At 62.6% G+C, this 21,682-nt stretch overlaps 2 protein-coding genes across 4 annotated transcripts; both read left to right on the top strand.

Annotated features, from left to right (window-relative positions):
• Positions 1 to 381: 381 nt before the first annotated feature.
• Positions 382 to 15,849, top strand: ABB37_08862 (phosphatidylinositol 3-kinase-like protein; the record flags this gene model as incomplete). The annotated part of the gene is made up of 1 exon (XM_015807997.1): positions 382 to 15,849. Exon 1 carries the CDS (start codon positions 1,228 to 1,230, stop codon positions 15,847 to 15,849), a length of 14,622 nt encoding a protein of 4,873 aa, XP_015653282.1. The 5' UTR covers positions 382 to 1,227.
• Positions 15,850 to 16,324: 475 nt separating this feature from the next.
• Positions 16,325 to 20,869, top strand: ABB37_08861 (exportin T (tRNA exportin)-like protein; the record flags this gene model as incomplete). 3 transcript variants are annotated; one of them, XM_015807996.1, is made up of 1 exon in its annotated part: positions 16,325 to 20,869. In XM_015807996.1, exon 1 carries the CDS (start codon positions 17,246 to 17,248, stop codon positions 20,867 to 20,869), a length of 3,624 nt encoding a protein of 1,207 aa, XP_015653281.1. In that variant the 5' UTR covers positions 16,325 to 17,245. The 3 variants fall into 3 exon arrangements, with proteins under 3 accessions (XP_015653281.1, XP_015653280.1, XP_015653279.1); XM_015807995.1 differs by having other exon boundaries at positions 16,328 to 20,869; XM_015807994.1 differs by having other exon boundaries at positions 16,338 to 20,869.
• Positions 20,870 to 21,682: the final 813 nt, after the last annotated feature.

Raw genomic sequence — 21,682 nt, 5'->3', positions numbered from 1 at the left:
GGAGGGTTTACGAAGAGGGGAAAAGCAAATGAGCCGGCTTTCCCGTTTGGGTTTCTTTGACTGATGTTCTTCATTTGGCCGGGCAATGAAGTTTCCTGTGGGCGTGGCAGAACTGCCCTTTTTGTGCTTGCTGCACGAGCTCCTCAGCAGTAAGAGCACTCGCCTAATGTTTTTCTTTTAACTTTCTCTTCTCATCTCTCCCCCTCCCTCTCGCTCTTCCCTCTGTCCGTTGCTTGATGCGTCTTGAAACGGCGGTGGCTGCACTTCGATACACTCTCCCACCCCCCCCCCCCCTTCCAACCCCAATCGTTTTGGTGTTGTTATGCTCTTCTCACTTTTCGGGATTCGTCAAATCAACGTTACACGGGACGCTGATGTAAAGCACCGTAAACGTGCTTGGTAGCGCTGCAATTCCACCGACGTCGTGCTTGTCATGGCACCACAACTGGGCCTATCCAACTGACCGGACACCGATACGATTACCAGATCATAAAACCAGAGAAAACAAAAAGGTCTTTGAACTTCACAGATTCGCCTTCGGCATTCTTAAGAAGAATAGAAAGGCCTGAGCAGTTGCCGTGCTCTTCGTCTTCGTTGTTGCTCGCCTTTGTCCTCGCATACACCTACCTCTCCATTGCCATACACTTACAATCTATACCAGATACCTCCCTCTCCCCCGCACACCCGCACACCAGATTCGGTCTTCCTTCTTCTTTTTGAATTACAACGACGATGGAATCGTTCTTGTCGGAGGTGGACAGCGGTCAGCTGAAAGCGCAGCTGAACAAGATCATGGCGGACGTCAATGCGGTCACCTCCGACACCGCCTCCATCTCCGCCAAAGGCACCGAGGAGGCCGGGCAGTGCATCATGGAGTTCACGAACTTCTTCGTTTCCTGCGCGGAGCGGTACGGCGCGACGCCGCACGCCGTGCTCGGCCAGCACGTTACGGCCAATGTTTTTGTTTTTGTGCTGGAACGCATTGTGAAGCCGAACTTGATCACCTACTGCCGCGCGGTCGAGAAGCACGCCTCGGCTGCGATAGAGAGCAACTCGAGTACGAGTGGCCGACGCCGGCAGCCATCACAGCTACCGCAGCATCCAGCATTGTCCAACACGGGTGGAGTTGCTGGACGGCGAGACGCATTGGAAGCGCGGCGGCGGCGTCTGCGCGGTGACATTATTCGCCCTTTCATTCAGCTGTTTCAGGGTCTGCACGCCTCGCTGATGGCGGAGGGGGAGCCGCTGACATCGCAGCAGCAGCAACAGCGCAGTCCCAGCGGCACCGGCAGTGGGGATGCGGCACGTGTCGCGTGGGAGAAAGGCCTCGATCCAGCTAGCGGCAGCAATGGCCGTTTTTTGGTGAGTGACAGAACGGGTGTGGAGGCTGTGCCGCACGCATCCACCGTGACCTCAGCTGACACGAGAGACGTGTTCGGCGTTGACGCGGCGGATGCCCTTTCTTTGTCCTCCGCCGTTGCCTTCGCGCAATCCCTCAGTCAGGCTCCTCTCCTGTGGAAGAGTGCCTCCCCGCTCAATCTGCTGTGCAACCACATCCTCGAGGTCCTGGAAAGTCAGTGGCTGGTCGCGGTGGTCGGCGCAGACTATGCGGCGCTGCTGCTGGAGGTGCTGCGGTGGGGCGGATACGCGCGGCTCGTCACGCCGACGTACCTGGTTCGGCTCTCCGGCTGCCTGGTAGGGCTGCTTGAGCGAGTGCCGCTGGGAAGTCCTTCCTTAGCCGACGCAAGCGCTGGCAATGACGGCGGAGTGACGGCTGTCTCGCCAAACTTAGTTCTCCAGGAGGTGGTCGGTGGCCGGGTGTGGGCCGCAGCACCGAGCGCCGATGACGCCTGCGTGTATGCGCAGGTGCTGGTGCGGCTGTACAGTCTCCCTCAAGTAACCTCCGCTTACCCGCCGTCGGCCGCTGCGCAGAGTACACGAACCGAAGCCGCCTCCACAAACTACACTAGAGCTGACAACGGGAGCAGCAGTGGCGGCAGTGATGCTCTCGCGCTTACCCGCCGACTCATGGAGCTGATAAGGGCGCGTCACCAAATCCCCACTCCCGACCTGCGGCTGGAGGCGTACATCGTCGCCGCGCTGCGGCAGCTGTGCCGTCGCTTCCAGCACGACCACCCCGCCGCCGCCCGCGCCCCGGTCGAGGTGGTGAAGCTGCTCTGCAATTTCTTCTTCCTCCCGCACCACACCCCCCGGCACGACGTGTGGCGGCTGGAGGTGATGCAGTTTGTGACGACGGTGCTGTCCTACACCTTGGCAGACCTCGTGGCGGAGGAGCTCTGGAGCGACCTGCACGCCGCCGGTTCACAGAAGTGGGAGGCCAGCAATGCGTTCACAGGCGACTCAGCAGAAGACGGTGCTGTGAAGGTGCTCAATGTGAAGCGAGCAGAGGTCACCGCTGACGCTGCTCGACAGCTGCAGTCCCATCGTGAGGTGCTGGCGCTTCTGCACCACACGGTCTACCCAACGATGTGCCGCATCTTCACGCAGCACCGCCACGAGTACAGCTTCACCTCTCGACGGGAGCTGTTCAGCTATCCCTGCAGTCCTCTGCAGGAGGTGTTCGACTTCGGCGCGGTGGTGCTGTACCTGTGCTCGGCGACCTATTCCATGTACGGAGGGATACGTGGGGCAGCGAGTCGAGCGGGCGACGTGCCGGGCGGTGTGGCGGAAATCGACGACGCGGAGCGCAGAGGTGCGAGTGGTACGCCGGCGGAACGACAGCCGCAGCGGAAGCGACGGCGTGCACACGACAGTCACGACGACGGTGCCGACAGCGGAGAAGGCGAAGTCGGAAACGCGGAAGGCGATCTGCAAGCACCCTCGCGCGATGTCGCATCGCAAAGCCCGCATCCCGTGCAGCTGCTCTGTGACGCGCTGACGAATGAGTTTTTTCAACCGTCCGCATCCCCATCCACCGCAGCAACACCGACGGCGCCTCCCACCACCACCGCCCGCCGTCGTCACCGCAGCCGCGCCGCTCCGCCGCTGGTTCTCATCATCCGCACCGCCGGCATCCGCACCAACAGCGCCGCCCTGCAAGACGTCATGTCCGATCGCTCCCTCTTTCTACTGCACTTGTTTGCGCAGCCCTGTGCCACGATGCGCTGCCCGCCGCACATCGCCGATGCACTCGTCGAGGATGTGCTGCTTCCGCTGAGTGCCACCTTTGGCCTGCGCATGGGTCTGCTGCTGGCCGCGATACGCGCCGTCGTGCCCCGCTGCAGCGCAACGACGCAGTTTTTTGCCTTTGCGCAGCTCGCCCAACGATCGCTCCCCGCCCAGCTTAGCGGCACGGGGTCTGGCGCTGTGGTGGTGACCTCGTCAGTGCGGGAGGATCTTGTGAATCCGTCGGAGCCGATGTACCGGGTGCTAGTGACACTGCTGGAACGCCGCTTGAGTGATGATGACCGCCGGCATCGTCCTCCGAGTTGGCGTTCGTTGTCGACGGTGGATGGTTCGCACGTGAGCGTGTCGGCTGCAACGGCAGAAACTACTGTTGCTGCTGTACCTCCGCTGGACGACGTACACGTGGGGTGGGAGACGCACCTGCAGGCTGCGGTGTCCCGCATACAGTCGCAGCTGCACGCCTTCGAACAGGCCGTCCGGCGAGTGCGGGAGGTGCGTGCGATGGGCATCTCATCGGGCGAAGCAGCGGCTCTTCCGCTTGTGGGCGCTGATGCGGAGGGTGGCCCTTCGGCCGCCACCGCCGCCGCCGCCGCCTCCGCAGCAGCACTGGCACCCACCTCGGCCGATCCTTCGCTCTCCTACGCTCCCGTTTTGTCTCCGTCGCTCGCGCTTCTCCTCACCCGCTTCGCGACGCTCGTGCAGTGTGTGCGTTTGAGCCAACTCGCTGCCCCAAGCAAACTCGCGGAGGGCGTGGATTTGATCAGCGGCGGTGTTGGTCTCGATTTCGTGTCACTGGTGGTGGCCCACGGCGCGGACTTCTACGCCGACGTCCCCCTGCTGCACCGTCTTGGCGTGGCGGCTGGGAACCGTCGCACGAGTCCGCGTCTCTCTTCTCCTCTCCCACAGCCGAATGAGCTGTCCACTAAGGCCAACGAGACCACCACCGGCGTCGCCGCCTTCGCACGCGACCGGAGCAGCAGTGCTCACGCGGCCAACGCCGCGTCGGTTTCGCTGACGTCTTTGTCGGCCGCTGCCGGCAGTGCCTCCGGGGCCGCGTTCCTGCTGCTGTTCTCGCCCGCCGATTTCATGGGGTGGCTTGCAGCGGCGGAGGAATACGCGTGTGCGGTGCTGTGGACGTGCCGGGCACAGCAGCAAATCGCTCAGCGTTCACAGCAGCAGCTCTATCGCGTACCCATGGCGAGGGACGGCCCAGCGGTGCTGTCAATGAGGCACGAAGGCGGTGCCGGTGCGGCGGCTGTTGCGTCATCCTTACACGGACCGTTGCGGGCCGGAGTGGGGCGCTACCTCGCTGAGGTGTGCGCGGGGGTGGAGGAGGCAGCCGCCGACCCGGCAGCAAACGTGCCGGCGGTGCTGTACGATGCCGCAGCAGGCCACTGGATGTTGCGCGTGTCCTCACACAGCAATCGACAGGCCGTCACGCAGCGACCGCCTTCGCTTGCCCGGCAGGATGAAGAAATGGAGGAGTATCGTCATCAGCATCGGCGTTGTAGCCCTCAGTCACCGGCGGCGGCGACGGATGCTTCGCCTTTGCCCCCCTCAATCGGCGAAGTGGCGCCGCGTCCGTCACTGCCGCGTTCCTTTCAAACTGCACTGGCGACGTCCGTGCAGGGCGCCGTGACGTGGTTGATGCGCCGGTCACAGCTGTTGGAGAGCGTCAACGCGCGTGTTGCAGCGTTAGACGCCGGTGCCAACTTACCTTCCCCCCCTTCTTCGGTCGATGGGGTCCCCCCAAAGGAGGTGCGCGGTGGTGCTGTCTTGAGAGACCACAACGCGGAGTTCGCCGCCGCCCACTCGTCCGCCGTGCTTCTGCTTTCCGTGCAGTGCGTGCAGCTGCTCCATCTGCTGCTGCGGTGGCGCCGTGCGGGACTGTGGTTCCCGCCGGAAGAAGGCGGCGATTTCACTTCAGCAGCAGGCGCCGCAGCGGCAACGACCACGACGAAGACAACAGCCGGCAACATAAAGCAGAGGGGCGAGAACCGTGGCGCGAGAGTGACAAAGGTCAAGGAGGATGGTGCGGCGGCGGCCCAACGCACCACGGAACAGAATATTGTTAATGCCGGCGCCGAGGCCGGGAGGGCGGCTTCAACGGATACTCGCAGAACCAGCGAAGACAACGAAGAAGCACCGTACAACGACGCGCCACGACCACCTCGACCACCACAACCGTTTCTCAATGAGCCGCACTCTACTACGAACGCCATCACCGCAGACGCAGCGGCGCGTGCTGATGTGCGTGTGCTCGCGACTTCGCCCCGCCTCTTTGACAGTCCCGCGTCAATGCTGGCGCGCTTCTCCATTCGTGGCGGCGGCCGCCTCTACTACACCGTTTTATGGCTGTGTCACCACCTATTGGGGCTACAGCAGCAACGCCACCACCGTGCAGACATGGATGTCCTCTCGACGCTCCCCCTGTGGGCGGCGCTACATGCGCTTTATCGCGATGTCGGCTCGGTCTTCCTCGACCCATCGATGGCCTGCGTCGATCCTCGCCAAACGATACTGCAGCTGACGGCCGCGGTGACGCAGAGGTGCTTTTACGGTGGCGTCGCGCCCTTGTCGCGGTGGCGGCCCTCCAACCCGCACTCCCGCGAATTAACTCTCACGGTGACGAGTGCGCTGCGCCTTTCCCTGGACACACTGCGCATTGTGCTGACGGCGGCGCGACGTACGGGCATTCACGCCTATGCTGCGACCCCGCTTATGGATGTGGCTGACCTCCGCCAAGCGCTCCTACGCTTGCTGGAGCAGCAATCCTTGGCAGAGGGAAGCGCTTCCTGGACCACCACACGAAGCGGAGGGGCAGAAGCGGCGGCGACTTCCGCATCCGGTGATTTCGAAGACGTGCTACTGCCGAGCCAGCATGCCCTCCTCACACAGAAGTATCCATTTCTACCCACGGTGCTGCCCGTGCTCCCCGCCTTGCTGCGTCTCTTTACGGTACTCAGCACGGCTCAACCGCCCGATGTCGCTTTGGCAGGCGAGGCAGGAAGCAAAGGCGGCAGAGCGGGAACACTCGCTGCACTTGTGGATGGGCGTACGCTTGTGCGACTCCTGCAAGTGTTGTTCGCTCGCTATCGCTATCAGACGGGACCTGCTCTGTGCAGTGAAGTGATGGGTGGGGTGCTGGCGGACGTGGAAGGCCTCCTCCGCATTCCCGCGCACTCCACGCCCAACAGCGGCAACACGACGCTCTCCACGGGCGAGGACACCGCCGCAAAGGAACGGCGCGTTGGGACAGTCGAAACGGCGTCAGCGGCGCTGTGCTACACGCAAAGCGGCCGGTTACTAGAGCTCTGGACAGCGCAGCTGACAGATCCAAATCGAGTGGACATGCCCGTGTGCACTCCGCAGTGGCAGTGTGCACTGCTGCAAGCCGCCTTTGCCGTCCTCGTGCGCTGCGAGCCGGCCGTCGCGGAGGTACTCGGCCGGTTCTCCTTTGAGTTTCTGTCGGAGTCGACGCCCTTCGCGGTGCGTCGACACGCAGCCCTGCACGTTGGCGTGCTCTTTCGGACCTTCTCCATGCGTCGCGCGCAGGTGCTGCGCACGCTACTCGTGAAAGCGCGCGAAGGAATGCTGTCCCCCACGCCGATGCTTTGCTCCACGAGCCTTTTGGCGCTGTCGGAGGCGGTGCGCGCCGCACCAGAGCTGCGCGTCGAGGTGATCTACACGTTGCTGGAGTGCTGGGCGACGCGCGGGTTTGCGCAGCGACACCTCATCGTCGAGTGCCTGACACGGCTGGCGGAGTGGGCTGAAGAGGATGCGGCGTGGACCACGACTGTCGCGCTTCCCGCGTGCGCGCGTCGGCTGCTGTACACCTCTCTGTGTCGCATGCACGTCCGCCCTCTTCTTTTCCGGTGGCTGTGCGAGTACAAGCACCCGCTCATAGCCCTGCCGGTTGCCTGCTTCGGCTACGCCGCATTGGACGACTTTGTGGCGGATCAGCTGCCTGTACTGCTGCCGCTGGCACTGCTGCTGCTGACGGAGTCGAAGGACGCAGAGACCGTCGTGTGGCGTGAGATGCGGCCCCCGCGCCCGCAGCAGGACCTGAGCACGTCAGGCGGTGGCCCTACCACTGCTGCTGCTTCTGCTGCCGCTGCACACGCGCAGGGAAGCGTATTTCATCAGCTTCTGCAGGTATACACAGAGAAGATGCTTTGCACCTCCGTCGCCGCAGAAGGCGAGAACACGCGAGCGCGGCGCCCGAAAGAGAGAAGCGGCGCTCCGGACGGAGTTCCGGCGTCGGCAGCAGAGAATGCGCAGAACGGAGCAGCGGAAGAACTTCGACAGCTTGCTCCCCTCTGCCTTGTTCTACAGTACTTCTCTTCAATTGTCGTGCAGCTGCTGGTGATTGCCTCCAACGCGCCGGTGCCGTTGTTTGGCGTCGAGGCAGCCGAGTTGGACGTCAGCTCGCCGACCGGAGGAGGCCACGCGGACTGGTCGCGGCAGGCAGGACAGCGACAGGCCAGCGAGAGAGGGCGACGAAGCAGCGGGCTGCACCACAGCACCGCAGAAGCACCGACAAAGGCGGACTGGTGTGACGCGGCACAGAAATGCCTCTATTGGCTGGAGGCGCTGCTCAACACGTGCGAGGCGGCTGCGCTCGTGCAGGGCGGCGCGTGGGCGTGGCTCGGAAGGCTTTTGCCCTCAGAGGCGTGTGCCGTGACGGACGTGTCGCCCACCGCCGCGGCCGCCGTGTCGAGCCCCGCCGTCACCCTCAACGCAGCGGAGGTGCTCGTTTTCTATCTACAGCGGCTTTCGGCGTGGCCAACTGCACGACCAATTTTCGACTCGGTTCTCGCCGCGCACATGGACGCGATGTTGTCGGAGATGGTACGGCTGCACCGTACGGTGGCGGAGCCGGCGCAGCTCGTCTACGCCACTCCGGCGCAGCTGCAATGGGTGCTGACGTGGGTGGCAGAGAAAGTGACGGCCTTGCCGCTGATGCTCGAGGGCTCTGCCACCACCGCACCTGCGTCCGCTGGCAGAACAGCCGCTTCTTCCTCCCCTCTTCCTCCACGTCATCCTGAGAAAGGTAGGGGTGAGTCAAGAGAGGATGAAGTCATCGTTGTTGTGGAGGACACACAGGAGCTCGCCAGCTCCGTGACAGGGCCTGCGGATCTGTACGCGTGGCAGGCGTGGTGTTTGCGTCTGCTTGTGCCGCCGCCTATTACCACAACCACCGCTGCGCTTGCCGTTGCTCGAGATGGAGAGGTGGGCAGTCGAGCTCGCCGCTCGCTGGCGGAGGTGCTGTCCTCCCACGACGCTCTCTCCTCTCTGTTCCTCCTAGGCGACAGCACGTTCCTCCGTTCGCTGCTGCACATTGCCTATCGCAGCTGTACGGCGCCCACGTCGCTGGAGTGTGTCTTGCGTGGCTCCCAACAGCTCTCCCTTCTCACGTGGATCAGCACCCGCTGGTGCTCCTCACGTGTGCTGGCGCAGGCGCCGGCCCTGCAGGCGGTGCTGACGTACCTACTCCACTGGCTTCGGCGCGACGGGTCGACCGAGGTGTACCGAGCCGTGTGCAACGCGCTGCTGCATGTATGGCCCGTCGCTGTCAGCAACACCGAGCGCGCCGCAGGTGGAGGCACGGAAGACGACGCGGGAACGACAGAAACGGCCAGAAGGGAGAAGGACTCTCACGGTGTAGACGAGGACCTGTGGACGTGCGCGGTATTGCTGTCTCGCGCGATGGAGCCTCTTCTTGCGATGTCCCCCGTCGTCGCCGCGACCTGGACGGCGTTGTGTCGGAGCGATCCAAACCTGCTGAGGTGCGAGTGGCATCGACGGGCCGCAGCGTACGTGCAGGACAGCCTGCGAGGCACAGGCGAAACATCAGCGAAGGGCGATCGCAGGGGCGACGACACCTTTCGCCGAGCTGCTTCTTGTGAAGTGGTGGAGGTCAGCGACTCCACCGACGACGACGACGAGGAGGCAAAGCAACGCAACAACGAAGACAACACCGCAAGTCAGCACGCGACTGCACTGCCACCAGAAATGCACACTTGGAACTGGTCGACCTATCTGGCCTACCGCAATGTGTCTCTTGCCCCGCTTCAGTGTACCACAGCGCGGCGTAGCCTCGCCACCTTCGTGACGCTCCTGCACCATACCTGCGGCCGCGATGACTTGATAGATGACATCGACAGCAGCGCCGCCGGCTCAAGCGAGACAGAAAGGGCACGCCCCGCTGCGGACGTGGAGGACTCGCAATGGCGTCGTATCAGCAACGTCACGGATGCTGTGGCGACTGCGACGACAGCGCCGCCTCCCCCTTCATTTCTGCGCAACGTCGCTGCAGGCGTGGACGGCACGCGCACGCTCATTATTCGCTGCTTAGAAGTAGCAGCGGTGTGCTCTCGAGCCGGCGCAGAGGGGCTGCTCAAGGAGCGGTCTTCATCGTCATCGGCTACATCGACATCTATTCGCCCAGCAGAGAGGATGGCGATGTTGGTGCGCCATGCGCTTCTCGTTGCCGTCTCGCAGCTGTACCGCTGGTCCATTGCGTGCCCGATGAACGAAGCAAATCTGTGGTCGGTCACCGCTGACTGGAGCAGCACCACCGCTGCTGCATCAACGGCATCAGCATTCACAGCTGTGTCGTCGGCAGCCACGGTGTCCATGATGGATTCGGAGAACAGTGAAGATCAGGCGTTGGCGTGCTTTGAACTTCTACGCAGTTTGTCGCTCTGCGTGGTGCACGCCGGGGAGACCGCGGCGCTGACGAGCACCATCGAGTCTGCCGACCGTATGAGCAGCCGCTTCAGCACAGGAGTGACGCTGAGCTGCGGCGACAGCTCAACTGGTTGTGTTGGCACGAACGATAGTAAGGATAAGAATAATGGTGGTGGTGGTGGTGCCTCGGCAGAGCAGCTCGTCACCGCTAGCCTCGGTCACGCCTACGTGGAACAGCTCTACCTACTGGAGCAGCTCGCCGCTGCTGCGGACGCGCGTCGTTCTGAGCTTGCGGTCGGTGCCTTGCGTATGTGGACGTTGTCGCTGCAGCGAAGTGCACAGGGAGACACCGCCGCCGCCGCTGGTGGTGCGCTCTCCAGCTTCGACGCGGCCGTGGTGGCGATGATGTGCGGTGCCTGCGCCGCGTCCGATGCCCACGGCGGCGAGGAAAAGGTGGCGAAGGCGAGGAGGAGTGTGTGTGCAGCCTACGCCCCGAGTCTGCTGCATCGACTGTCGTGGGCAGTGCGCAGCGTTGGCAGTTCAGTGACCGCCGCCACGAACACCGCCGCCATTACGCGTAGCACGCCGTTTTCATTCGATCTAGCACCACCATCGCCTCCACCGTGTTTCTCATCCGCTCATCTCACCGACGCGTCCGTGTGGCGGCCGCTGCGAACATCGCCGCCGATCGAGCGGGCATTTGTGTGCCGCTTTGTAGCCGCCATGGCGAACACCTACGGCATTTTGAAGAAGAGCGCGATGTGGACTTCGCTGCTGCCGCTTCTATACGAGGAATTGCAACGGACAGGCGACGCGGCGGACGGTGCCACGGATGAGGAGAGCGGCGTTGAGGCGGCCTCGCCATTGTTTTCGTCCTCTGGCAGCTTAGGTGGCGCCTCCGTGGCTGCGCGTTTGTTGACGCCGCTGCTGCTGCACGTCCTCTGCTTGCGCGAGAGCGATGGACAGCGGGCAACGCGACGGGAATGGAGTGAGTTGGTGGACAAGTACGTCCTGCAGCAGGCCGACCAACGCCCCTACACGGCCCGGCTCTTCCTTCACGCCCTTTACGCGTGCCACGTGGTGTTGGTGCGGCTGACTCGTCAACGCGGCCTGAAGGGCTCGATAGCGGCAGACAAGCCGAGCAGCAGCAGCAGCACTAATAACAACAATAACAGCAGCGCAGGCAACGCAAGTGAAATGGGAAGCCATCCTTCATCCACCTGGCCAGCGGCCTTCGGCTCGGTGCCGGTGCTGCATGACATGCGCGAGTGTTACTGGCTGAGCGACATCCCCGCCACGCACCTCGCACGCGCCGCCGTTGCTGTGCAGGAGCCGCACCTCGCCTTGCTTTTTGCGCAGCTCAGTGGCGAGTCCCTCTTCGGCCCCCGCACGGGCTGCGCGGCGCTGTGCGGGGAGATGGAAACGACGCGGACTGCGGTCATGCTGCGCGGCGTCGCCGTTGGTGCCCCGGCGGCCGCCGCCCTCTCGAGTGCTCCTTACTCTGTTCTATTCCCTTATGCCACGTACGAGGATTATCCGGCGAGCTCGTCATCTGCGGCGGCGGGGAAGTCTGCGCCCGAGGTCGCCGCGCGCAGTGGTGGTCGTGCACGAGATCGACATGAAGGTGTCCGTCAGCAGACGCAGCGCTTCATGCAGCACATCTTTACTGTGTATGAGGCGGTGCAACAGCAGGTGGACTTGGATGACGTGAGTGGGGTGTCGGTGATGGTGCGGCACTTCAGTCGCCGTCCCACAGATCCGGCCATTTGTAATGGCGTGGAAGAGGCGGAGGAGGGGACGAGCAGCAACAGCACTCTGCTGCACGCTGCATGCGTGGGCCCTGTTCGCCTAGCACGAGACACGATCAGCGGTACCGTTGTTCGACGTTGCGCGCCGCTGCGCGTCAGCACCGAAGGCGACGCAGCGATGCCAAACGAAGAGTTCGTCAACACGTTGCGCGATTTGGAAGAGGCGGCGCATTCCAACCGCGGTGAAGTCCCAACGTCCCGCGCCGTGCGCGACGATCCAAGCGGGGGCGTAGATCGGAAAGGCGGGAGAGCTGCTGCGGCGCGCAGCGACGGGGACTTGTGGTCAGCGGCACTGCAGCGCGCAGCGCGGTTGCTGGAGCGCGGGCTTCCGTCAACGTCCATGGACGTCCTACTGAACCTACGCACACACTACGTAGACGCACAGGTGAGGGCAGTGCCTCAGGTGTCTGCCCTTCCATCACCATCACCCCACTCGAGTGATGGTGGATCGGCGAACTCACTGCTTGATTTGGCAGCTGTATCGACGAAGGCGGCAGCCGCCGTGGCATCGGCAACGGTCTCCGAGCGTGAGAGTGCACCATGGACAGCCGATCACGAGGCGTGTCTGCGCTCTCTTCTGTCGCAAGCTGCCTGGCGCTGTGCCCGGTGGACGAGCGGTCCATCTATTGGACTCTTCTCCGTCGGTGCGCACACCCAAACCGACAATGTTGGAGGCACCGCAGCTGCTGCAGCAGCGGCCCTGCGAGAATCGCGTGCGGGCATGTGCAAGGCAACCGCGGTCTCTCCAGCCGTGCTGGAACGTCTCGCGCAGCCTTTCTCGCCTTCGTCTTCCTTGCCTTCCCTCCACTCCGCTCCATCCGCCTCGCCTGGTGAATGGGTCGGGGGCGGCTTCTACGAGCACCTGCTGAATTCCTTCCTCGCACTTTCCAGTGGCGAGCCGCTGTTGTGTCTGCCGCACCTGCGTAGCGCAGAGGCCAGCCTTCGCCTGCAGCTCTCCGCGACGTCGCTCGTGACAACGGTGGTGGCCGCGGAGGCGCTGCGCGAGGTGCGGCAGTGCGCAAATGCGATGCTGACGACGGCAGCAAGCACCGGAAGAAGGTCCGGTGTAACGTCTCCGATGACGGCAGCGTCTGGCACACCGTCGCTGCCCAACTGGCGGATGGCGGAAAACAACAGCGGCGATGGTGGCCGGCGGAAGTGGAGCAGCGATGCTGACCACGGCGACGACGGCCATTACTACAGCAATCACACACTCCGTCTCGACACTGCCCGTCTTGTGCATCGCATAGGCAGCACTTCGTGGCAGCTGATGGACTCCGTGCGACACGCGCTGAGTCAAATCTACGGTGACAAGGACGAATGGTATCGTTTCTTAATCGGGGCAACGGAGCGTGCGCTTGCCTTCCACGAACCAGGGCTGGCGCATCGCTGGCTGACAGATTGGGAGAGACAAAGCGAAGTCTCAGGAGACGGCGCCGCAGCGGGCCTATCTCCACCATCTTTTCCGGCGCAGCAGCGGCGTGTTGATGTAGCACTACGTAAGGCGCAGGTGGCGTACGCGCTCGGACGGTGGCAGGAGGCACTCGCTCTGCTGCAGCCTCCCGCTTCTTCCTCCTCTTTGCTTCACGGGACGACTCCTAGCGTCACAGCGCCCTTCACTACACCTCTCGAGCCGCGTGTGGTACAGCAACTCATGCTGTGGCACGCGGAGCTGCAGCTCGTGCCCGCCTCCCAGCTGGTGCGTGACCCCTTCCTCTCCCGCGCAGCTGCGTCCGACAACACAGGGGCGTGCAGCTTCCTGCTAGCGCGTCTGTGCCACACCTTGGCGAGCGAAATTGCCGATCGGCTGACAAGCCACGAGCATCGACAGCTGGAGGAGAGCGTCGAGGAGTCCAAGCGGCAACGGCGAGAGCTGGAGGCGCAGCTGCACGCAGCCACTACCGCCATCACCACCACCGCTACTGCTACTGCTACTGCTACTTCAACAGCGGCACCTCTTGCTGGCGGTACGAATCGAGCGGACGCGCCACAACGATCAGGACGGGGCAACGAAGTCCCTCCTGCCGCTGCCGCAGCGGGTGTCGCGGTGCTGAGCGACGAGCAGCTACGCCTCCTTCGCCGACGCATTCGTGAGCTGACGGGGGACATCAAACGGCTGGAGGACGAGTGGGAGGCGGAGAAGTCGAACTACGGCCTCTACCGCCGCAGCGCGCTGAACGCCTACTCGCGGCTCCTGCAGTTCCATCACCTGGGTTCCTCTTCCTCTGCTGCGTCGTCCCCACCGCCACTCCAGCAGCACGCGCACGTTCGTGGTGGAGCGCCGGCGGCGGCGGACCACCCCGCCGTGACCTGCCTGCCGCAGGATGTCGCGGAAAACACGCTGCATGCCGTCTTTGGTTTTGTCGAGCTGTGGTTGAACGCGGCGGACATCGAGCAGAGCAGCGGGGAGGTACTCGGCAAGGTGCTGGACAAGGCCGTGGAGCGCATTCCCACCGCTGTATTCCTTCCGCTTGCGAGCCAGCTCACCGCCCAGCTGGGGGGACCACAGGATGCCGACCGCCTCAGCTATCTGGTCGGCCGCATCGCCCGCGACTACCCGCTGCCCGTCGTGTGGCCACTACTCACCCTGCGCCATGGCCACACGTTCGCGAAGTCACGAGAGGTGAACGCGCTGCACGCCGTGGACGAGGCGAAGATCAAGGCGGCGCAGACGCTTCTCGCGGACTTGGCCTCGACGACGTCCTCCCACAAGACGGTGACTGGGCATGCAGGACGTGCCGCTGCTGCTGCCGCTGCTGCCTCTTCTACGTCTGCGTCGGTCGCCACGCAGGTGCGGCATGCCCAGCTGCTCAGCTCCGCCTACCTCGAGCTGGCCTTTGACCGCGGTGCCAACGCGGCCCAGACGGAGAGGCGCTACCCGATCCCCTCGGACTTCGTATTAATTAAGGACGCGCACCACCTCGTGATTCCACCGCCGACGTCCCTCCTCTCTTCCTCCGCTACTTCGTGCTCCGCAGAGAATTACCTCGGAGGTGGCGACGCCGTGCCGTGTGCTCCGCAGCTGGCGCCGCACATCGTGCGCTATCGCCCCTTCTTCACCACGCCGGGCGGCGTGAATGTGCCAAAGGTGCTGCTGTGCGAGCTGAGCGACGGCCAGGTCGTGCGGCAGCTCCTCAAAGCCGGCGACGACCTGCGGCAGGACGCCCTGATCGAACACGTCTTCGCCACTGCAAATGCGCTCTTCCACCGACGGGCGGCGACGCGGCCGCTGCGGGTGCGCACCTTCGCGGTTGTGCCGCTGGCGCCAACGGCAGGCGTGCTGCAGTGGGTGGAAAACACGGTCCCGTTGGGGGAGTACGTGACGGGCCACTGCCACGGCCGTCAAGAGCACCCCGGCGCGCACGAGCGCTACTTCCCTGGCGAGCCGACAACACGGGAGTGTCGTCTGCAGCTGCAAAACGCGCCTCCCCGCAGCAAAGCGGAGGCGCTGCTGAAGCTGTACGAGGCGTTCACGCCCGCGTTGCACTACTTCTTCTTTGAGCACGCCACCTCCGCGCAGGTGTTCGTGTCGCACCAGCAAACCTTCACGCGGAGTGTCGCCGCCTCGAGCATGATGGGCTACATCGTAGGACTGGGCGATCGGCACATCAACAACATGCTGCTGCATCAGCAAACGGCAGAGGTGGTGCACATCGATCTCGGCATTGCGTTTGATCAGAGTCGGCTGCTGCCGGTGCCGGAGCTGGTACCGTTTCGCATGACACGCAACATCATCGACGGCTTGGGTGTACGCGGCACGGAGGGGAGTCTGCGGCCGTGTGCTGAGGCGGCGCTGGGACTTCTGCGGGAAAAGCGGGATCTACTGCGGACTCTCTTCAGCGCCATCACGCACGACCCCCTCGCGCGGTGGGCGATCGGCGGGCAGATGAACGTCGACGCCTTCGGCGCTGCTCGAGCGGCCGCGACGGGCGACGAGGGCAACGCTGAAAGCGAGGTGATGCCACAGCACAAACAGCAGCAGCAGCTGTTGCAGGCGAGCACCCGTCAAGCGGCCCTGATGCGCACACGGCCGAGCAACGCCGACGCAGCGCGGACACTGGCCCGCATCGACGCGAAGCTTCAGGGCTACGACGGCGGCGATGTGCTAAGCGTTGCCACGCACGTGCGCAAACTCGTGGAGGAGGCGCAGCGAGTGGAGTTGCTGGCCGTGATGTTCCCCGGCTGGTCGCAGTGGGTGTAGGGTAGTCGAGTGGCGGCCCTCGCGGCGAGTGGACTGCCGTGGTTGGCGTCGCGTAGAGGAGTTTGCGATAGCTCGTGGTTTTTGCTGTGCGTTGACTACGGCGGTGGTTCATAAGATACTATTTTTTTTTTTTGATCCTGGTGATGGCGATCTATTATTCTTGTCCATCGCAACGCTATCTGTGCTCCGTGGTGTTGTTCAGTTGAGCCATCGAGGTGCGACGTCTTGAACGTAATACAAGCTTATGTGTATGTTGAAAAGCAGCTGCTGTGGCCTGGAGGCTGATGGGGGCATCACTTGTCGAGCAGCAACGACAACGACTTCGCTTGCGTGGTGTCTCCTCAACGGAGCGGCGCACGTGTCGATCTTTTAATGAGACTTACGCGCAGACGTGTTAACGCCTCCGAAACCGTTTCTTCGGCACTTCATCCTCGTCTTGCTTCTTCTTTAACGTTCGGCCTGCCATTTCGAATGAGGAGCATCGGCAAGTTGTGGTGAGGAAAGGTACCATAACAGTCCCCCGCCCTTCCTCCAAAAGTAAAAGTAAACGTCGATGACGGTGGAGAGCATTGAAGGACGCATCGAGACGGAACAGCTGTTATTGCATCCAGGGAAGACTCCACAAAATATTTCCCTTTGAAGTACACACACACACACACTCCCACATACACCATACAACAGGCGGGCCCTTGACAGACGCTGCATACGGCCCCTCCCACGAATCGAGAAACGGCGGTTATTTTTGAGTTTCCCTTTATTGCGTTGTTCCCGCCTTCGCTGCGGTGCTTCGCATCGTAACGCAGCGGATCCACTTCTAATCGTAAGTTATACTTAACTACTAAAAACGATAAACATATTTTCTCTCTCTTTAGTTCTCTCTCAGCGGACGAACACGTTCGTCACCACCGCCATCCCTTCTTTGTATTGTTGTTACGCTGTTCTCGCGTATTCCACATCAGCGGTGCCACAGGAGAGGTAGCTGCGACGCGGCGAGTCAGCTTGTCGTCGTGTGTTTTTCTGTTGCTGCTGCGGTGAACTTGGGGTTTCTTTTTCTTTTTCCTTTATCGCCTGGAGCGATCGCTGAAGCTGCTGGCATCTCCATTTGACCTTCATTAGTTCGTGTTTCGTGTTTGTCCAAGCAGGTCTCGCTGCGTGTGCGTGAGTGTGTGCTTTGAACTACGCGTGCTCCGCTGAACCCTGAAGTGCGGTGTGCGCGTGCTCACGGCGGCGTCGCGTTGCCTCAACTCGACTACCTGCGACGTACACCTTCCTGTTGAGGGTTTTTTTTTTCGCCCCTCACGCGTCGTACAGCAGAAGGAGAAAGGGCGAGTACCGCTGTGTCGGTGTGTGTGTGTGTGCGGGTGTGTGCGTGTACCCTCCTGCACGTTGATTTGTAATGTCCTCCACGGTCGACTTCACCGAGGCGCTGCAGCTCACCCACAGCTTCGACCCCAGCGCGTCGCAGAATGCCCGCCTCGACGCCGAACGCTACTTGATGGACCTCCGTGAAAGTGCGGAGGGCTTGAACCTGAGCTTCCACATTATCAGCAACGAGGCTGTGAACGAGATTCGCTGCTTCTGGGCCTTCAACACGATTATGCACCACCTGCCGATGCTCGCGACCACCGTCGACGCCACGCAGGCGAACGAGCTTTACCGCACGCTGTTTTCGTTTATTCACCGTTACCTCTTTGCCTCGCCGACGGTGGTCCCGGCGGACTTCATCGTGAACAAGCACGCCCAAATGATGGTGGTGGGGCTGCAGTGCTTTTATCCCTCCCCTTGGTCCACCATCTTTGACGATCTGTTTGAGATGCTCCACCGCCGGCAGTCTTCGCCCTACCTGCCCAGCGCTGACCTCGTGACGGTGTACGTGCTGCGCGTCTTCGAGTACGTGGACGAACGCGTGGTTTGTGTGCGGGACCGCCAAGAGCGCGGCAAGCAGCAGCGAGCACGGGATATGGCCCTGAAGGACGCGATGCGAGAGGGGGTGATCCCGCGGGCGGTGGATATGTGGTACACCACGCTCCTCAGCGATGCCCGGGTGCGGACGCCGGAGACGGCGAAGCTGTGCTTGAGCGTCGTGCAGACCTACATTGAGTGGGTCGACGTGGCGCTCTTCATCACCGCTGATTGGATCAACCTGCTTTACTTTTTACTGACGGTGCCGCCGCTGCGCATCGCCGCCTGCGAGTGTCTGCTGTCGCTAGTGGAGAAGAAGCAGATGCCGGGAATGAAGATGGAGTCGCTGCGCACCTTGAACGTGGTCGATGCCCTGTCGCGGATGGCCTCGCTCTTCGAGTTGCCGCCCCCGTCGGAGGAGGCCGTTCTGTTTATTGAAGCCGTGGCGAAGCTGACGGTGGCGGTCGCCGAGCAATTTCTCTCCCTCCTCGAGACCTGCTCCTCCACGCTGAACCACGAGACGGCGGCGGCGGCGCCGGTGGCCTCGATCGAGGTGGACGGCGTCGTGCTGCAGGACCGTCCGTTCAGCGTCACAAGCGAACTACTCGAAGGGCTCTCGCGTGCCCTGCACGCGGTGGTGGCGCAAGTTATTTTGACTCTGCAGTTGAACCTCTTCGACGTGCGCGACGCACTGCTGGGATTCCTGCAGGTGTACTTGAAGAGTTCATTTCTGCTAGAGGCGGAGGCAGTTGAGTTGCTGTCGACACTGTTTCGCCAAACGCGCATCCCTGGCGTTGGCCACGACGAAGACCGCATCTGGGACGACGCGGTGATCGACCAGCGCAAGGCGTTGCACAACTTACTTCGCCTTCTGTATCGCCGCCACCCGGACCTGGTGATGAACCACCTGCAGCGCGTGCTGCTGACGGGGCTTGACCGTCTGACCAGCTCCGGCGCGGTCCCTTCCATGCGCAACGGTGTGTCAGCCACCACCGCAGCAGCAGCCGCCTCGGACAGCGATGACTGCGACTTCAGCAACCCCGAGGTGCTGGAAGCCGCCTTGCGTTACTTCTATGAAATCGGTGAGTCGCTCCGGCTAGAAGGGCTGAAGGACCCGAATGAGGTCAGCACACAGCTGCTGCAGCGCTTGTTGACGACCGAGGCGGTGGTAAGCGGCGACGCCACCTGCGTCCACCTCGCCTTCTTTGAAGTTCTCGGCCGCTACTACCTGTTCTTCACGTACCACCAGGTGTACATTCCACTGCTCCTGCAGCGACTGCTGCTTCAGCCGTGCGGGGTGATGAACAGCAGCGATCGCGTCCGGGCGCGTATCTGCTACCTGTTTGGCTACCTGCTCCAGGTGTTGAAAGGGCAGTTGGGTATGTACGCGCCGGATATGGTGAACGCCCTGCACAGCATCGTGACGACGGCACCGCAGCTGCAGACCAGCGATCGTCGGGAGCTCTATGAGGCGACCGGCATATTGCTGAGCATTTGCAATGAGGAGAGCAGCACGGCGCCTCCGGAGGAAACACTCGTGAAGGAGTCGGAGGCGCTGGCGCTGCTGGCGGCGGCCACCGCGGGCCGCCACCCAAGCACTGCGGTGCCCGACGAGGTGCTAGCGCAAACAGCGACGTTGCTCGGGCGCAAGGCGGAGTTGGTGCGGGCCGTGATGAACTCCGCGATTGACGGGATGCTGCGCGCGAGTGCGTCCAGCCGGGCAGCGGGGAGCACTTCGACGGTGGGTGGAGGGATGGGTGGGCTGATGCGTGCAAGTGAGCACCCCGTGGCGGACGCCGTTTCTTTCCTGAGCGCGCTGGCGAAGGGGCTCAGTAGCAACAGCGTCGGCGCCCTTCCCTCCGCTGGCGCCGACGGTGCTGCTGCCGGAGGAGGAGGCAGTGGAAGCCACAGTGGCATGGCCAGTGGGCGTCCCTCCTTTGGTTCTACGCCCCACACGCCGACGTTGCTGGCCGGCGGCTCAAACACGAGCTCCGTGCCGGGCAGCAGCGGCAACAACCACAGCAGCGCTAACGGTTGCGGCGCGCCCGCTGCGGTGTCGCCGACGGGCATTTTCCTTGCACAAGTTTTTCTCCACGTGACGCAACGCGTGATGCAGGTGGCGAGCGAGTGGGCCGGCAACGCCGCGGTGCGCGACACCGTCGGGCAGTACTTCCATCAACTCATCAACACCCTGCCCTTTGATCTGCTGCAACCCTACGTGGAGCAGTACGTGTCGGTGTGCCTGAGTTGGATGGAGGCGGTGCCGGAGCTGTCGAAGCTGCTGAGGTTGATGTTTCAGTACGCCAACAAGGCCGGCAGCCGCGGCGTGCTGTCGGTGGCGCGACTGACGCCGCTGCTGTGGGGGCGGTTGTGCGCCGTCGGGGAGCTGAGCGAGGCCTCGCCGGTCGTCTGGATGGGGGTGGTGAGTGAGAATGCCCGTGAGCGGGTGAGCGTGTACAAGCAGTTCTTTACCTTCCTTTTCAGCGTCTCGACCTGGGGCTGCGTGGCGGCCTTTGCGCTGATGCCGCCGTCCTGCTGGGTCTCCGTGCTACGTCAGCTGTGCTACGCGCTCACGCTGCCGACGGAGCTGGAGCTCCCCAAGTCGGCCCTGCAGGTGCTCGAGAAGCTGACGCAAGAGTTCGATGACTCCGTCGCCTCCCAGGCCGCCGCCCTCTTCGCCACGTTCGGCGATGGAAGTACCACCATCGATAGCAGTAGTACGGACAACGGTATGCATGACTCCATCGCCGGTGTCGACGCTGCGACGGCGCCGCGCAATCTGCAGGCCTTCACGGACTGTCTCCTGGGAGAGGCGCTCCCCACCGCGTGGAGCACGCTGATGGATATCAATTTTGACCTCGACGACGCCAAGAACTTTTTGTTGGTGGGTGAGGTGATGCAGCTATTCCGCCTCGCGGTGTCGCGCTACGGCGACGCGGCAATGATGGTGCTCTACGAGCGCATAGCCCCGTACGTGGGCGACGCGACGGCGAGGGATTGCTGCACGACGATACGCGATCAACCACGCGTCAACGCTGCCTTGAAGATGGAAATGAAGCAACTGCTTCGACGTGTGCATGAGGGGCAGCGGCAGTCCCAGCTGGGGCCTTCTGCCTGAGATGCTCGACGCATCCGAGAGGCTCCGGCCCACGAAGGAGGAGGGGGAGGGGGTAACCCCCCAAAAACAATGCCGGTCTTGATGCAGTGGATGCCGATTACTGCCGCATCACCACCACTTACGGACGATGGCATTTTCTTTCTTACACTCCTTCTGCGGTTTGCTGTTGGTGATGGACGAGAGAGAGCGGCGCACGTGTCTCTGCATAACTCATTGCTGTTGATGTTTTGTTATTCTGTCCTTGTTCTTGGAAAAAAAAAACGAAAATCGGGCGGGATGGATTCCACATGCTACGTACGAGTCATGCTGCCTTTAACTCACGGGAAGAGAAACGGAAGTAGAACGGAGCGATACGGCCATCGGCATCCTCTACGCAACGGCCGTCGTTGCAGAGGCACTCCTGGTGAACGTTGGGGAGGGGGTTTCCCCCCTGGCTCTTGCGGACCGTTGCGTAAAGGCACTTCGTAGGGTCCACGGGGTCGCTTTGCCTGCGCATCTCACTCTCGCAAGTGGCCTTTAATGATGGCCTCCTCTTCTTTCAGGCTTCGTTTCGACTACGGAAGCCGTTGGAAAAGAAAAAGTCGAGGCAGAGAGCGCCCCTCTTCGACACAAATTTCCCATGTCCGCTAGTGGATCGCAGCGGCTCCTTTTGAAGCGCCACGAGCGTGTCGGTGAAGCTGCTCTAAGCGTTCCTTGAACGGCTCTCTCTCTCTCTCTCCTCCCCCCCCCCTCTTCCTCGGCTCCGCCGCCTTCTTCAACACATCGTTGATGCTTTATTGATGTTCTGTTTTTCTCTTGTTGTCGTACTTCGTA

Source organism: Leptomonas pyrrhocoris (genome assembly GCF_001293395.1).
Source record: "Leptomonas pyrrhocoris isolate H10 chromosome Unknown, whole genome shotgun sequence".
Classification (NCBI taxonomy): domain Eukaryota; phylum Euglenozoa; class Kinetoplastea; order Trypanosomatida; family Trypanosomatidae; genus Leptomonas; species Leptomonas pyrrhocoris.
Note: the sequence above shows the minus strand (reverse complement) of the source record. Positions and strands in the feature narration are given on the sequence as shown.